This window comes from Lissotriton vulgaris, unplaced genomic scaffold (genome assembly GCF_964263255.1).
Source record: "Lissotriton vulgaris unplaced genomic scaffold, aLisVul1.2 SCAFFOLD_288, whole genome shotgun sequence".
Taxonomy (NCBI): domain Eukaryota; kingdom Metazoa; phylum Chordata; class Amphibia; order Caudata; family Salamandridae; genus Lissotriton; species Lissotriton vulgaris.
Genome location: NW_028246500.1, coordinates 61371 through 79293, shown reverse-complemented (window position 1 = coordinate 79293; position 17923 = coordinate 61371). Strand labels below are relative to the sequence as shown.

The following is a 17923-nucleotide window of genomic DNA, read 5'->3' as shown; positions in this document are numbered from 1 at the left end:
AACTTAGCACCGATGTACCTTAGTCACAGGCATTAGTATATTCCCATAGTAACCACGCAGTGCCATGAAGCAACTAAGATGAAGCATAAACCGTTGTAGGGAAATAACATCATAGGTCTATTAACCCCCCGCTAATAAGTTAACCTGGGGGTGATCCAAAGGTGGCAGCCACTGTTGAAACCCTTACACTGACTGCTCAACAAGGATCAAAGGTACATCATAACATCTCATATGATGCAGAGGCAGGGAGCTGCCGCCAAGGTTGAGTCATTACAGGCTACTCCCAAAACCAGCTGTTCAAGTGCACATAAGAGCCGGGGGACTCAGTGTCACAGTCTTTAAACCATGGTCCCTGAGGTATTCTGCCTACACCTCCTCTCTTTGGCATTGTTAAGTGGAAGACTTCTGTGTATCGCTATGTAACTATACCTACAATGCAAAAAAGAACATCATTTGACAATACCAATGGCAGCCAACATCTTGAGTGGTACGAATGACCGTATTGCATCAATAGAAATAGGTTGAGAAGTAGAGTGGGTTTCTTCTCGGAGGCCGTCAAAGAAGTAAATGGCCCCATAGGAACAAGGCCACAACCGTACTCAACAAACTTCCAACCCCCAAATATGATGCTCCCAACAAGGCCCAGTGTGACCACATCCCAGTTCTTCTGAGGGAGGGGAGGGATGGGGGGGGGGGGGGAGAATTAAACCATGGCTGAAGGGTAATGACCTACTGCGCCACCGCCAACCGATAGTGTCCCTACATAAGATGCAGGCAGCAACAAATCCAGAATTAGATGTTAAAAAGTGCTACCTAATGAAGACTACATTTCTCTTGTTCAACAATAGCTCAAAAGAACCACAAATTCAAGTCTGGCTCTCCTACATGACTTCACAGCCCAGATGACAGATAATGCAAAATTAATTTAATTCGCTCGTGACACAGATCTTACATTCAACAAATACATAACCAGGAAAACCAAGACATCATGGTAGCAAAATCTCCTCTTTAAAGAAAGTAAAACCTTTTCCCCAGTTGCCAATTTCAGATCATGAAAGAATGCATTTCCTACATTGAAAAAAGCAACTTGTGCGCAACATCATCCCAGATACCACCTTGCCACCTTTGAAAGGCATCCCAAACATTGCAGCACATCTCAGCAAGTGTCTGCAAAAGTACAACCACATCACCCAGACACTGCAGGAACAACTGTGGCTTCAAGTCCAGCTGGATCACATAGAATCATTAAATATAATGGGGCAACCCAGTGTCCCTCAGAACCTGGGTACATATGATAATTGCTACAATGTGTTCTGTAGGGTTAAACAATTGCTTAGTGTAAAGGATATTAATCACGATTAAATACAGAGCTTATAAACTCACCAAATCAGCCGGAACACAGCAAACAAGAGAACAGAGTTAACGTTTTAGAATGTATATATCCATTAAATGTTGCATGGAATATAGGGCCGTTGTACAGTTAAATCACAGGACAAAGATCAGAAAGGAATAATACAACATAAAGTGTGGGCAGTGTAACATGTATATTTACAACAAATAACTAATACAAGAATCGGGACAACAATAGAAAGTTATTTGAACAGAACCATCCAATAATTACATATGTAGTTCAGTCTACACCCTGTGTTATCCGTAACAAGGATTGCTGTGGTGTAGTGACTCAGGATGTGATGTTGCTAAGCATCGACGTTTCGACCCAGGATGTATGTGCCTATTAACCACATGGCTGCTAGGCGTTTTCCCCTCCTGTGCTGGGAATTGTTGTTTGACATTATTTCATGACGAGCTGGCCTTGTCATCCGCGCACGGCAGGTAAGCGCCATGACGAGCCCAGCTCGTCATTAGCTTCGAAGGGGTTATAAAACATTACGGTGGGTCTTCATCAGGACTGATAAATGTTCTGACAACAGTCGGTGTAATAGAAGGTAGAGTTAATATGGACTACACTCATTTAAAAATAAATCATAAGTTAACCATCAAGATATCTGAGTGAGAATTGACTAATTACCACAAATTAAATAATAATAGTAATACACTTAATGAATCTACAATGTTTTATTCACAATGTAGACAAAACCAGGATATAGTATCCAACATTACTCATTTTGAAAAGGTTGAATAGTGCCCCTGGGAGTAAGGGAGAAAAGATAAGGTGAGGATAGTGCAGGTAGGAATAGTGACAATAAAATCAGACAAAAATATGACACATTTATAAATCAATTGAAATGTACAAACGATAATGAATGCAAATGTATCACTTAAACAAACATGCCCCACGTAGTACATTATATGTAACAATTTCAAATGGGGGGCTGGAACATAGAGGACAGTTGTCGACGTTTCGACCCACAGACGGTGCAGGAACTAGTGGAGCCCTTGCGACGGGGTCTTCATCAGGACAGGTAGGGGACTAGCAACCTAATTAATCGGTGCTCATCATCATTTATCATTGTAGAAAACCTCCGTGTGAAGAACATGTATTCATCTTAATTGTAACCACTAGCGTTAAGGCGGCCTTCACGGCCGGTTGGACTTATAACTCGCGGGTGACTCCCGATTTACCCACAGCGCCTGTTTACTACGTGGGGACGACCGCAATTCATACTGAACTCCCTGATAAATCGTCGGATTTCCAGTGCCTTGCGTCCCCGGGCCGGTTTTCGATTCCCGCCTTAACGCTAGTGGTTACAATTAAGATGAATTCATGTTCTTCACACGGAGGTGTTCTACAATGATAAATGATGATGAGCACCGATTAATTAGGTTGCTAGTCCCCTACCTGTCCTGATGAAGGCCCCGCCGCAAGGGCTCCACTAATTCCTGCACCGTCTGTGGGTCGAAACGTCGACAACTGTCCTCTATGTTCCAGCCCCCCATTTGAAATTGTTACATATAATGTACTACGTGGGGCATGTGTTTGTTTAAGTGATACATTTGGATTCATTATTGTTTGTACATTTCAATTGATTTATAAATGTGTCAGATTTTTGTCTGATTTTATTGTCACTATTCCCTACCTGCACTATCCTCACCTTATCACTTCTCCCTTACTCCCAGGGGCACTATTCAACCTTTTCAAAATGAGTAATGTTGGATACTATATCCTGGTTTTGTCTACATTGTGAATAAAACATTGTAGATTCATTAAGTGTATTACTATTATTATTTAATTTGTGGTAATTAGTCAATTCTCACTGGGACCCCTTCCCTCTCAGTAACAATATGACCCAGGTCCCAGTGACTTTTCTTGGGTAAACCCCCTCTTTGATACCATCAAGATATCTAGCAACGCAGTGCCCCAACTGTTCAGGTATTTCCTTTAAGTCACATAACAAAGTAAACATCCACCTCGCAAACCATCCACAGCTCGCCCAGTGACAAAAACTCTAGAACAATGTAATGAGCTTGCGGAATTCTTCCACAACAAAGTTTCCCAGATCCACTCCTCCTTCCCGATAGCTGCTACAAATCCAGGAGCAACCGACCAATCTTCTTCGAGACACCCCTCCCCCCCAGACCAGCCAAATCTTGAACATTTCCCCCCATTAGACCTTGACACCCTTGACAAATTGGCACGCCAAGTCAAATCTGGCTCCCCGTGTGATCCAGCTCCACCAGAGATCTTGCTTCAAGCAAGCCAAGCCACCCTGCCTGTAATCCTGGATCTACTAAACTCCTCCATTTCCTCCTGTACAGTGCCCACTGTATGGAAGAGAGCCATGGTACGGGCACTGCTAAAAAAGCCTAACCTTGATCCAGATGACCACTCCAGTTACCGCCCTATCTCACTTCTCCCCTGGGCAAGCAAGGTCCTGGAGAAGTATATAAACGCCCAGTTAGTTCAATTCCTTGAGAACAACTCACTACTGGATACGTCCCAGACAGGCTTCAGACCTAAGCACGGTACTGAAACCGCCTTGCTAGCGGTTACCGAAGAATCACGCATGATACTTGATCAAGGAGGATCAGTGGCAGTGATCCTCCTTGATTTAAGCGCAGCCTTCGATACGGTCAGCTACGCCACCTTGCTGAACCGTCTACACAATATCGGAGTATCAGGCGATGCACTGAGGTGGTTTGACTCCTTCCTGACCAACAGATCCTTTCAGATCTTTAACGGGGAAACAGTGTCAGCCAGCAAGTCACTGAGCTGTGGGGTGCCGCAGGGCTCTTCCTTAAGCCCTGCGTTGTTCAATATGTACATGAAAGCACTGGCTGGGGTCGTTGAACCGCACGGTATTAAAATCATATCGTATGGCGACGATACCCAGCTAGTGGTTTCCCTGGCACAAGAGAGCAACAGGCAAACTCCGGAAGGCCTGTTGAAATGTTTAGAGGATGTCGAGTGGATGACAATCTCCTCTCTAAAACTTAATGGAGATAAAACTGAGCTCATGCTCCTGGGCCCAGTTTCACCAGTGCAATTCATCTCCCTATGGCCCCCCTGTCTGGGTACCCCTCCTACCCCTAAGGAAAGTGTAAAAAGCCTAGGAGTATGGCTGGACAAAAGTCTCTCTTTCTCCACTCAGGCCACAAAGCTATCTGCCACCTGTTTTGGCCTACTCAGAACACTGAGGAAAGTTCTACCCCTTTTGCCAATGAAAGCCAAACAAGTGGCAGTACAAGGCCTGATTCAGTCCCGGCTAGATTCGAACAATGCCCTATATGTGGGTGCCCCTGAGATGACCTTGCGAAAGTTGCAGGTGGTACAGAACTGTGCAGCCCGCACCCTGCTACAGATCCCACGAACTCAGTCAGGCAGAGCCGGATTAAAAAGTCTGCATTGGTTACCAGTGAGGCAGAGAGTGGCATTTAAGGCACTATGCATTGCCCATCGGGCCTTCTGGAAGACAGGCCCAGCAATCAATGACAATTTAGTCACTTGTTACCACCCAAGTAGAAACCTTCGCTCCACGGAGGCTTTCTTGGCTGTGGTACCCAGAGTCAGGAGAGCTAGGGCCGGAGGCAGGATGTTCTCCCTGAATGCCTCGAAGTTGTGGAACTCACTTCCTCTACAACTTCGGTCCAACTCGAACCTGCTCTCATTCCACAAACAACTGAAAACCCTACTGTTCGCAAGGTCCACCGAGTTCTAACCTCTTCTGCACTGCCCAACTCTGTCTACTTACTCAGCGCTTGGACGCCCTTGGGCAGCAATCACGCTATACAAATCCATATACAATACAATACAATACAAATCTCCCTTCCACCCCCTGCATACCCCTCCTCAAATAGTCTGTTCAGGGTGGAACTGTCTGAAGTTTTCTGTTGCCTGCGATCTCTCCAAAGTTCTTGATGGTGTCAATAAACTGTGCGTTAAAAAAAAAACAAGAAAAAGCTTCAAATTTAATAAGATGGACGGCACAAGAGGTGAGCTACTCACTGACAGCTGGAGAGCTAGTAGGAGCTCACAAGCTACTTGTTGGATAAGCTTGGCTATATTACCCATTTCCTTTTACTTTCTGTATAATATTTTCCAACAAATTTATTTCTGTCGACTTGTTTTTCCAAGGAACATAATCAAATAAATATTATTATTAGATTTCTGAGAAATGGGTTTCTACTATTTTGCTTTTCCGTTAATTGTTGCACTACAAAAAAAATGAGTTTGAGGTAAGTTTTCCTGTGACCATGTGCAGAAAAACTAAGGTAGTTCAACATGATGTTTTTCAATGAGCCCAGAAAGTCAGAAGGCACTTGGAGTGCATGATGTCTTTGGTGAGGCCCAGGGTACCATCAATAGAAAGGTTGATGTTAAGGAGCATGGGATTTGTACAAATACTTCTATTCATCTCCAAAGCACCTACTATTGCCACCCTCTTCAATGACTGGCTGTTCAGATACTAGAGACCCTTCACATTCAAAACCCTCTTGTTCTCCGAGTCATTAATCGGCTGGTCCCCTTCTTCCTAACTTCACGTCTTCTGAACAGACTTTCTAGGTTTTCAGCTGGAAGTTGCGGTGGATAATTTTATTACTAGGCACTTGTTTCATCACATGAATAGAGAACAAAACAGACTATCAACAAGGCTTGAGACAGTGAAGTTAGAGGTGAAATTTGCAACACAGAGGGTGATTTCAACAAAGGATGTCTAGTGATGAAAAGTAAATTATTCACTCTGGTGATTACGTAATCAACAGCACAGGTGCCGAAGAGTCCGTGGACAATGGCTTGCAGATTATTGGTGATCCTCATTATGCTCAAGTAGGACCTAGTTAAGTATAGGTAGATAATGAGGGCCACGGTCTAGATGTTTTTCATCCTCAGCTATTAGGACAAACATTTATGAGGAGTGGAGATTTCATATGCTTACTGGCAGCCACCGTAGATTTGGCATCTGAGTGAAAACTCTGCAAAGGAGGCTAAGATAATTTCTGTGGCCTGCCCCCTTGTACTCCATATTCAGACATTTTCTTCTTTGCGCTTCTTGGCCGGCGCAGGTAGGAGGAGATGGACTTTGAACTGAATCTGAAAAAATGAGCTCCTCTGAGTGTGAACATTAGTGTACTTTAGTGGACCACAAGTCTGCAGGCCTTTTTTTCTTTTCGACTAGGACTCAGTTACTAATAAAACTAGAGAAGTGAAATATCAAAGTGAGGATTTCCCACTGGACCTGCTATCCTGACACCAAGAGAGAGGAGCTCCCCAGGGAGAAAGTGAGATGCATCAGTTAATGCCTGTCTCCATTTGCAGACGGAAGAGGTTTTACATCAAGTACACAGTTGCTTGACACAGTGCCTGCACCCCAGGCAAATGAAGCACAAAGTCTTTCCACCTCACTGGCTTCATGTAATTGAAAATAATAAGGTGGTTAGTCACTAAAAGTTACCATGGGAAAGGAGTGCAGTCTGAACTTGCAGTTCTCGTATTTTCTACCTAGAAAAACAACCTTGGTGATGAGGAATAACTGATGTGTTTATTTATAAAATTTATAGAGTGTGGGCCTAGCCACAGGTGCAGTGGAGCAAATCAATGACAGCATAATGCAGGAACAGGGTAACTAATTTAAACAAACAGAGAAAGGTATAATAAAACTGCAGTGAGAGGAAGGGAGTCAATAGGAAACTGAACATGGAGAGAGAAGGCAGCCTGGTCCATACAACTGAGTTTGAACAGTTCAGTTTTAAGATTTGTTTCTTAAGGGAAAGGAGATAAGGATTAAGTTAAAAGGCGTCAGAGATCAGGTTCAAAAGCTTCAAGACTAAACAAGAAAAATCCATGAGTGCAGTTTTGCTCTTCTTTTATTTAGGACTCTTGAGACGAATCTCGAGAAGAAAACAGAATTTACCTCTTCTCGGTTTCTCTCGTCGCCACCAGTACCACTTAGTCACAGCTAAAATATAGGATCAGAGCCTTTTTCTTAAACAGAACTAGAAATTAGGGGTGGGCGGAATTTGCGTAATCATGTTCGCAAATCTCAGCGAAACGGTAAAAAATCTCTGCGAACATGCAGAAATTCCACGAACACAAGGAATTGCTTGTTCGCGATGCTTTTTACTGTTGGCAATCGCTGTTTGCGTGCTCGGGGGGGGGGGAAATATCTTGCGAACACGCATTTGAGAACACGAACAAGCAAAAAATGTCACTAAGTCGCGGAACGCAGAATTTTTGGCAATTTTGCGTTCTCTGCGGAATGCGAAATTAACCAAATTCTTCAAAAGGAATGGAATTTACCGCCCAGGCCTACTAGAAATCTGTCGGTGTTCAGCAACTATGAAAAGAGCTAAAGAAAACTAGTAGCTCTCTTCTACACCGGGGACCACATTCCGAATGGAGAAATCCAATCTCTCAAGGCTGGGCTACTCCGAAGGCGGACTCACTTTCAGGACGCAGAGGCAGCCTTTCAAGAAAAAGATGTTGAATTACAAAAATCTGTGTGCTTTCATTTAGCCTGAAGGCAGTAACAACCAATCTAGTAAGCAAAAATGAGACCATTTACTGGATGTATTCCTTCATTATCAACTGAAAACTGGATCAAAAGTGAAGCAAAAACTAGAAACGTGTAGAAGATATAGGGGTAGATAGATGGCTGTGGGAAAGTGTCAAAGAAGTACTCTTGTGTGTGTGCAAATGAGATCCTCCAACGCCTTTTGTTTTTTACCATCCCAATGTATGAGGTAAAAGAAATATTTTTACAAAGTATTTGGTAAAGCACCTGGGTTTTTTTGTACGGATGCTTCAAAGTGACCGCCAGGCTCAGACCAGGCAGCATTAAACAGAAGATTTTTAAAATATGCACAATGCACAGAAAGGGCATCTTCAGCTAAACAAAACCTTTTTTGTTGTTACTACACCCAAATACATCCAATTTTCAAAGTCATCCCTTCTTATGGTAAGAGAACGGGAACAGTGAGAAGATTAAAGCCACGCGGTCTAAAGCAGCGTTCCATTTTTCCTTTTCATTTACAAATTAGTTTTATTTCAAGTTTTAAAAACTCATTTACACCACTAAAATATATAAAATAGTACTACAATAATAATCAGCCTGTGTAGTTCTGAGTCTGTCAGTCTGGAAAGCTACAGTTCTTCTAAATCCTTAGTCCCTGTGCAAACGAACATGTTTATGCAATGAAACCATTTACCCGTGAAGATTGACAGATAGGCCGCTTAATTGAATGTGCTCCCTGGCATCAGAGTGTACAAACAGGAGGGTTTGAAAATGGCTGCCAAGAAAACCATTGTCTTTACACTTAAGATCCACCTTGAGGCACAACGCTGCCAAGCTTGCATGTGTCCAATGGCAAATGCTGTTCTAGCAACTGGAACAAACCTGAGCTGAGAAAACAAAAAAAATAACCTTTTCCCAGGTGCCAGAAGGGAATTAAATAACTGTCATAACTGGCAGAAATCAATTATCTGGTAATGGAGCTTGAAAAACCCACAAGGTTTCACAAAACACACCGCCATTGCACACTTCTATCTACCCACAGGTCTTTTTTTAAATATTCATGAAGTGTAATTAGTATAATCGCACTGCCAGGCACCAGGCCCAAAAACATGTATACCCACATGTCCCAAGCAACAGTAAATGCATGTACTCTATCAGCAGGCAAACCTAACCTCCTCTGTCAGATGAACACAATTATTTGTAATCAGGATAAATGCACATGCTGCAGGCGCAACAGCGAGAAAGGGAGGGTACGAGTCACAGAATACCGTAATTATTTCCAAAGATTTACACCTAGGTTTAGAGTGAATTTACTATGTGTCCCTATAAAAAATCTGAAAATAACTGAAAATAACTGATGGGAAAAGGGCAAAAATCACAACTTTCCAGAAGTATTTATATATGTTTACACAGGTATATGCATATTGTGCACATTTATACATGTGTAGATAGTTGAGAGAAATGCCTTCCAAACAGATTTCCACTAATGTTGCGGTCCTCTTCATTTGATCCTATCCTGGAAATTGATATACTCCTGCTCTAGAGTAAATCTCGGAGCAGTCTCCCATCACCTTTTGCATGTTTCATGTGCCTTCCCAAGAGGCATGGGTATGCGTAAACGTGGGTCTCCTGCTCACTGTGTCATTAGAACCAAGCTATTGAGCCAACAACCAGGGCACAACCGGTCGAGGATTGCTTGTGTTCCGGTGGAGGCTGGACAGGTCCGGGTGGAGAACCGTCCCCTGCTGCTGCGACAGAACTCTGCCTTCTGCTTTCTCGCAGCACAAGAAGCAGAAAATCAAATGGTATTTTATTTTCTGCTTCTCGTACTGTGAGAAAGCAGTAGGGCGGCGCTCCTCTGCCCTAATGGAGGAGCCCCCCCTGGGGTGAAGACTGATTTGTATATCGCTAGGTGCAAACTGAGGTGGCATGGTGAGAAAAAGAACAATGGCTACAGTGCTACCCCAAGTGACTGCTAGTCGTGCGAGTTCTTGCAAGCAGCCTTCCATTACCTTTTGTGTGTTACTTCTACTTAAAACCATATTGTGTAATTGTGTGTGTGTGTGATGAAATTGAATTAAGGTCTCATTTGCGAATTCCAAATGTGCCTTTAAACTTTTAAATCATGCCACTTCTGCGCCTAAGTTTAACATGGATCGACGAACGCCATTTCTTTTAGTGTTAGACGTTCATTAAAAGCAACATTGTTGGCAAATCTGTGAAATAAAGTTAAGTTAATCTGTTGAGCATACTTTTTTCTCAAAAGCCTTTGAGCCTGGAAATACTGAATACATTTGCGCTCTCAGAACTTTTGCCACCCTGAAATAACTGCAGGCAGTCTTTCAATTTCAGGAACCAGTGTACTTAAAACAATATAATTTTATTTTTATAGGAAGGCATTTGAAAAGAGAGGACTTATTTCAAGAAAATATGAAACAATACAGCCAAAAACAAAAAGACAACAGAAACACAATGTGTGGGAAACAAGTGAAGGGGCGAATGACGACTGAGAAAGAAAGAGCCTTTTCATAAATATTTTCAGAGTATAGTCGTTGGACTGTGTGTTTTGTTAATCAGTATTTTTTTTATTGCTGCCACGGGACATAGGTGGTTATACCAGTAACAACATTAGTTGGCTTTTAAATCTAACCTTTCTACTGTGTCCATTACAGTGTAAACAAAACAAGGTTTTCCTGACTGTAGCACCAGGCAAGAGATGGTCTCCCTAGTCTTGGCAATGCCACACCGGTACATGCAAGTCTCTCTGCTTGGGGCATTGGGCGTATGAAGAAACTTAGGACCATCATTCTGTATTCAGATGATTAAACAATGCTTTTCTAGCTATATGCTAAGTGCAGTAAGTCAAGGTGCTCTCCCAGTCTCAACATGATCGACTGCCAGATGTGGGGGCAAGGCCCTCTCGATAAAGACAGCAAAACTCTGGAACCTTATGCCTTATGCACCCAGGGAACCGTGACTATTAGCCAAGCCTGCCACACACTGAGAAGACCGCTTTTACTCCATGCGCACCAGTGCAGCTCACACAGCCTAGCACCAAAGAGACCATGTGTGGCATACGCTACTCGGCAAAAACCCATAAAGGCAAGAAAAGCCCTTGCCTTGCATATACAGAGCGCAAAGTAGCTAAATGCAAGAGATACGAATGAATGATCCTCATCTCTTCTTGGTCATCAATACAGGAATGGACAGTGTTTATTCTAAAACATTGAAAATGTGTTACTGTGCTTGTTCCGCCACAAACATGTTTTTAATTTTTTCAAGTAAGATTTGGCCTTGACTTTACATGCATGTAAAATCAAAGTACTATGGGCACTCTACCTTTAGGGCCTTTTCCCGGCGGAGGTTCTACAGTAGTTTTGCTCCATATTAGCATTATTCCTCCCGAGTCTCCAGCAAGGACGTCTCCATTAGGCAAAAATGCTAAGCACTGGACGAATTTTGGCTTTTCATATTGCTGGGAAGAAATTACAAAGGGTATCACCAAACATGTTTTTTGTTTTATTTTTAGTTGCCGGAAAATATACAATTCATCACAGATGCTGGCTGCATGCAAGAACCCGACATATCTTTTAGTCACTACCACAGCTCTAATAATTCATAAAATTTTACTATTTGTATTTATAAAGCAATGCAATAAATTCTACAGAGGTGACGGATTCAGTTTCACACACACAGCCAGCTCTACACTTCTAAATCCTCATTCCTAAACAGAAGCATTTTCCAGAACCTATGCCTACAATCCCAGAAGTTGTCCAAAGCAGACCACATAACGTAAACACTCTAACTGGAGGCAATGAACCCTACGGCGAACTCTGTTGAATATTTTAATCGCAAATAAATTTTGAATTTAGTTAACCGCCTACATATTGTTCCCACTTTTGAGAAATAATTGGCAACCCCAAATCTTCAATCCAGGCAAGTGTTTATCAAACCTAGTCATGGGAAGGTGATCTCCCAATATATAACTATAGCTAGATTAAATAGAGGCAGAGAATAATTAAATTTACGATATCCAAGTGCCTCTGAACTCCCTCCCAGATTCATTTATGATAATCTGGTTTCCAGTTCTTAAAACAAATTATCTCATTCTGAAAGCTAGCACAGGTAAGACTGCCAGATGTAATTAAGAACACCTGCAAGTTAAATCCTCTCAAACACACAAGCCATGTGCTACAAAAACATAGTATTTTGTATCATTGATACCACAGCCTCTCTTTGTGGTGCAGTAAAAATATAGCAAATTCACCAATTAGTCTTACCCCAAATATGCCCTGTTTTCTTGCAAGCGCATTGCCGCTCCACGTCCAGAAGAAAATGTGCGACTTGCCACAAGTTATTATTGTATTTGCTTCCGTGGGATGGAACTCCACAGCCAAAACCACCTCATTCGTTGTCTGTTGAAACAGAGAAAAAACTTACATTTCCACAACGCATTCCATGCACTATGCAACATTTTCCACTCAAGTATTTATGTGGATGAAAATGTAACGCGACCAAAATACATCTACACATTCTTCTCAATATCGGTCTCCTAACTCGCATTGGCATAAAAATTCGAGAAAACTTATTGTAAAAGAATAATATGTTATGAAGCTCCCATTACTGTATCTGGACAGAACCCAAAAAAAAGAGTACAACAGATTCTTGAACCAAGAAGGAGTGTCAGGGTGGAATCCACCTGGACCATGGAAGAGATATGCCTATCTCTAGCTCTGAATTTGTCCCAGTCTCTCTACCTAACCCTATCCCTGCACTCTTTTGTTCTACCTTTTTTCTCTTCTAAGTCTTGCTCCTTCATCTCTCCCTACCTGACCTTGCCCCTCTTTATCGGACTCTGCTTTTCTTTCCACCGCCCTCTAGCATACTCTTTACCTCACCTCCCTATCTACCTTATTGCCCCTTCCCCCTCTTTTTATCTAAACTTTCTCAAGTTCCCTTCTCTATTTCTACCTGTTTTGTTGTACCTCAATTCTCTCCCTCTACCTTACCATTTATATATCCCCACCTTTTTCTCTCCCTCAGTTATTTATCTAGTTCTCCGCTTGACTACCTCTCTGTCACCTCTATGTACCAACTTGATTTTTCTTTCAAATCTCCTACTCGCTCTCACTTTTCTCTCTTTTACTTCAACTTGCATCTTCTATCTCACCTCTCATCCCCTCTCGATCACTACATTTCTATGTACCTTACCTTCTTTCTACCTTAAATTTCTCAACCTTATGACTTTCTACTTCTCTATCACGACCTCACCTCTTCATTGTTATATTTACATCCACACTCAATTGTTTACCCCCTCTCCCTCATCCTCGTCCCTGTATCCCTTCCATCTATCCCACCTCTCTCAACCTCATCTGTTTACCTCCCACCTTATTATTTCTCTTTCTCTTTACTTTACTTCTCTCCATATTACTACTCCTCATCCCTCTTACTTTCTGTAATTTATCCTACTTACTACCTCATCTTTCACTTCCCTTTTCTACTTAAGCTCCCAATTTACCTCATCATTTATTCACTACTCCACCTCTTCACTACCGCACTACTTTTTCATCAACTCATACGTTACCCGGTTTTTCTATAATTACCTCCATTATTTAAGCTTACCCTCTTAACCTCGCTTCTCGACACATCTCTGTACCTCTGTATCAACTTCACCTCTCCATCTACCTTACCTTTCTCACTACTTAACCTTTTCTCTTTGTGGCCCATCCCTTCATTCCCTTCAACCCTTCTTTCTATCCATTTCTGTGCCTTAGTACTCTTTACCCAATCAGCCTTTCTATACCACAATTGTCTTTTTGTCTTTTGTCAGAACCCCTTGTCAGAGGGCCACTGGGCACACAGGGGTTACTGGGCCCTACAGTGGGGGTTGGGGCCTTATACTTCAGATGTCCAGGCCGGACCTACTATCGATCTTGAGCAACTGGGCCAAGCGTCCCTTCTGCACTTGACTCAGTGGTAGCTGTGGTCTAGCAGTCCAAGGTTTCCTCATGGTGTTGCGGAGCAGAACGTCGCAGCACCAGCTCAATCCTCGTTGCTTCGTGGTGACCTATGGGTCATAGCTCACATTTCTCGGGCATGACTTGAACCTTGTAATCCCTCAGCAGCCACTCCTGGTATATGGGGTTCCAGTAGCACTTCTGGCCAAGGCACGAGCCCTCAACATGGGGGTGGTAGGTCACAGACTGAAATCTGTACACAGGATATAACCCGTTTGGTGCAGCAGCCACCTCCTCACACCCGGAGTCCTCTCGGTTGGGCTCCCCACTCAACCTCACTCCCTCTAACATTCTCCTCCTCACAGGGCACACTGGTCTTGGCAAGCAGGCAGGCGCTGGTGCTCTAGAACAGGTGATCTTGGTTTCCCTGGATTATTCTCCCCCACCAGGCAGGGAGGCAAGCAGGCCTTGGCCCACAGTCCTGGTCACAAGCGGAAGTCTTGCAGAGCTTCCCCTCCTTACACACAGCCTGTTTGGCTGCTTGACACATGACAAGTTTTGGGGTCTCAACCTCCCCTTATTATAGTCCATTGCCAGACACCAAATGTGATTTATGGTCTGGGTCTTAAAACGTTCATGCTAGGGTTCTGCTTCTTTTGAAGTTTTCATTTTTGTCTATCTTCTTCCTCGAAAAAGGCTGTGGTTCACAGCTGGTGAGACTCAGAAACTGATAGTCTCACTATACAGGCCGGGGGTGACTAGAGTTTACACCTGGATGCCTGCCACAGTGATATGGGCTTCAAGATGTTGAACCCAGGCTCGTAATGATTCCCTTATGAGCAACATCTCCATCCTGATTTGTGTAAAGGTCAGGGTTTAAGTGGGATAAAAAACTGGGGAGTACCTCAAAGGGGCATGGTCGATCTAATTAAGGGCGTGGCTTAAAAAATGTAAGCTAAAAATGTGTGCTTAGCATAGAGTGCCACCTGACTAGTATTTTGCCTCTGCTGTCATTGTATCCAGATATAGAATACAACATGTAACATTACAGCTACAACAAGCCAGGACTATTGGCTTTGTCAATGGTTGTTAGTTGCATAAGATAAATAAGCAGCAATTATGGCTTCGTTGAATAAAATATTGACAACGCTTCAGTTCTGAAATGATGAGACTGTGCAAAAACTATAACAAGTCTCTCTGAAGTTACATCACAGGCAGTGATCGTGAGGGCAACAATGGAGAGCCCGATAGAGACCCATCTCGGCACCTGCTTTATAGAACTGCCGGTGCTGAGCACAGGCAGGACCCGGTCCACTTAAAGCCTAATACAGACCCTTTCCTTGTAATCTATCACTGAATCAAAGAACACCCTTTTGAAGTGTGCAGGAGGAGTCTCTCCATCCCTTCCTCCAGTGTGTTCCACCCAATGCAGCACTACACAAATCTGTCTGAGGGATTTCTCTACTCCTCATGTCTTCACCAGGCAGGCCTGGACTTCCCAAAATGGAACCCAGTGTCCTTGATGTAATGCACCATTACAGGACACTCAGTGGATGGACATAGCACATACACCATTCAGTACTGTTAACTCTATGCACTGTGCGATCACAGAAGCACATACATTCAAGCCTACACATTCATTCTGTACCAACTGCTCAGTACTGTAGCTTTTTTGTGCTGAGCCTTAGTGTGCTATTTGCGAAGACACACATTGCCGGTACACACATTCCTTATGCGCGCACTTCGCAACACTTCACCCCTTCATGCATTGTACTTCTCGCAAGTACATATACATCCAGCCCAGAGACACCACACCTGCATTGCACAGTACTCTATATCCAATTGATGTAGGCCCCTGGGTGAGTTAAGTACACAGAAGCGGAACTTTAACAAGCATTTACAATGCAATGGTCTCGGCATTATTAAAGGTAGAGCTATTGGCATTGCTTATGACATTTTTTTTTTACAATCATAAATAAATGGCATTGTCATTTACAATGCCAATAGCAAGCCAGCCAGGGTGCAGGGAAGCAAGTACAGCCAGGGTGCAGGGAAGCAAGTACAGCCAGGGGGCAGGGAAGCAAGCACAGCCAGGGGGCAGGGAAGCAAGCACAGCCAGGGGGCAGGGAAGCAAGCACAGCCAGGGGGCAGGGAAGAAAGCACAGCCAGGGGGCAGGGGAGCAAGCACAGCCAGGGTGCAGGGGAGCAAGCACTGCCAGGGTGCAGAGAAGCAAGCACAGCCAGGGTGCAGAGAAGCAAGCACAGCCAGGGTGCAGAGAAGCAAGGACAGCCAGGGTGCAGGGGAGCAAGCACAGCCAGGGTGCAGGGGAGCAAGCACAGCCAGGGGCAAGGGAGCAAGCACAGCCAGGGTGCAGGGGAGCAAGCACAGCCAGGGTGCAGGGGAGCAAGCACAGCCAGGGTGCAGAGAAGCAAGCACAGCCAGGGTGCAGGGAAGCAAGCACAGCCAGGGTGCAGGGAAGCAAGCACAGCCAGGGTGCAGGGAAGCAAGCACAGCCAGGGTGCAGGGAAGCAAGCACAGCCAGGGTGCAGGGAAGCAAGCACAGCCAGGGTGCAGGGAAGCAAGCACAGCCAGGGTGCAGGGAAGCAAGCACAGCCAGGGTGCAGGGGAGCAAGCACAGCCAGGGTGCAGGGGAGCAAGCACAGCCAGGGTGCAGGGGAGCAAAGCCGACTATTACAGGTGCCTCTAATTTATGTCCAGATCTTGGGGCTATCCATACGAGAAACTGCCATGCAGTTAGTATATTAATAAAAATGACAATTTTTCACATTTTGTTTTTAGCCTCACAGCTGCCCTCCCGGACCTAGATTGAACACCGATGCTCTGTACAGCCAGCCCAGAAGGATTGCTCAGCGAGTTAAACATTCACCACCGAGATAAGGAGGTCCTTGTGTTTGAATTGAGGCAACGCCTGACTCAGCCTTCCATGCTCTGTACAGCCAGAAGGATTGCTCAGAGAGTTAAACATTCACCACCGAGATAAGGAGGTCCTTGCGTTTGAATTGAGGCAACGCCCGACTCAGCCTTCCATGCTCTGTACAGCCAGAAGGATTGCTCAGCGAGTTAAAAATTGACCACCGAGATAAGGAGGTCCTTGTGTTTGAATTGAGGCAACGCCTGACTCAGCCTTCCATGTTTCTCAAATTGGCCAATAATATACCATTACAAGAGATCTCTTGTTTACAGAGCTAAATGAACTCGTCTTTAGATCAGCATGACACCCTATAGAAACAGAAGGTATTATAACAGAGCCTATGTGAGGAGGCCGGTTGCACCTTATATATACACATATATATCTACATTGCCTTGTGAATGTGTAAAAAAAGAATGCATGATGTCGGAGTGAACCGTGCCAATACTAAATCATTCATTCAGGACCATTATAACCCTTTATTGGTTTGTAATGCTCAGCAGGGCGCTGCCACAGACCCCTTCCAAACAAAATGCAAATCCTGGTTCAGAAATAGAAGTGTGGGCAGGGTCTTTTGTAGAAAAGTCACGAGTAGAGGGAACGTGGGGGTGGTGGGGGGCGACAAGTGTTAGTAAGTCTGTGACAGCGCAGGCGGCTGGACATCTGCGGCAGGTCAAGGCGGGGGCATTCCGTAGCAGCCAGGGCTCTGGGAAGTTTTATGGGACAAAGGCTGTCAGCAGCAGTTGACCACCTACCCCTCGAGCGGCCGGTGGTGCGGGCGGGTCTCTCGTGCCATATGGCCCTTGGAACCATTGGGGTAGCCTGAAACGTGATCATCTGCATAATGACGCGTGAGGGGACTGTTTATGAGGGATGGGGGGAAGGGGGGGCGGGGGTCAAGTGCAGGAGGGTCGGTGGTCTAGACAGAGGCTAGCGGTAGATGGGACTCGGTATTAATTTCCGTTTCTATGCTTTGCCTTAAATCAGGGGTGTCCAACGCCAGCCTGGGTGGGCGGATCCATGCCAGATTTAGCCACCGGAGCCCTTCACCTTTCACCCTTGATGATTAAATTAGAATTCGCGAATAACGTCAGGCGAAATTCTTAATTCTATGGATATCTAACTA

The 17923-nt window shown here is 44.3% G+C and overlaps 1 protein-coding gene across 1 annotated transcript in view; it reads right to left on the bottom strand.

Annotated features, from left to right (window-relative positions):
- The window catches only part of LOC147665935 (echinoderm microtubule-associated protein-like 4), a 114213-nt gene that overhangs the window by 61684 nt on the left and 34606 nt on the right, over positions 1 to 17923 (bottom strand). Inside the window, exons 6-7 of the mRNA XM_086949399.1 lie at positions 12191 to 12325; positions 11250 to 11385 (exon numbers count right to left, since the gene is read on the bottom strand). Of these exons, the coding sequence (XP_086805525.1) occupies positions 11250 to 11385; positions 12191 to 12325 (271 nt within the window). The remainder of the gene's footprint in view (positions 1 to 11249; positions 11386 to 12190; positions 12326 to 17923) is intronic.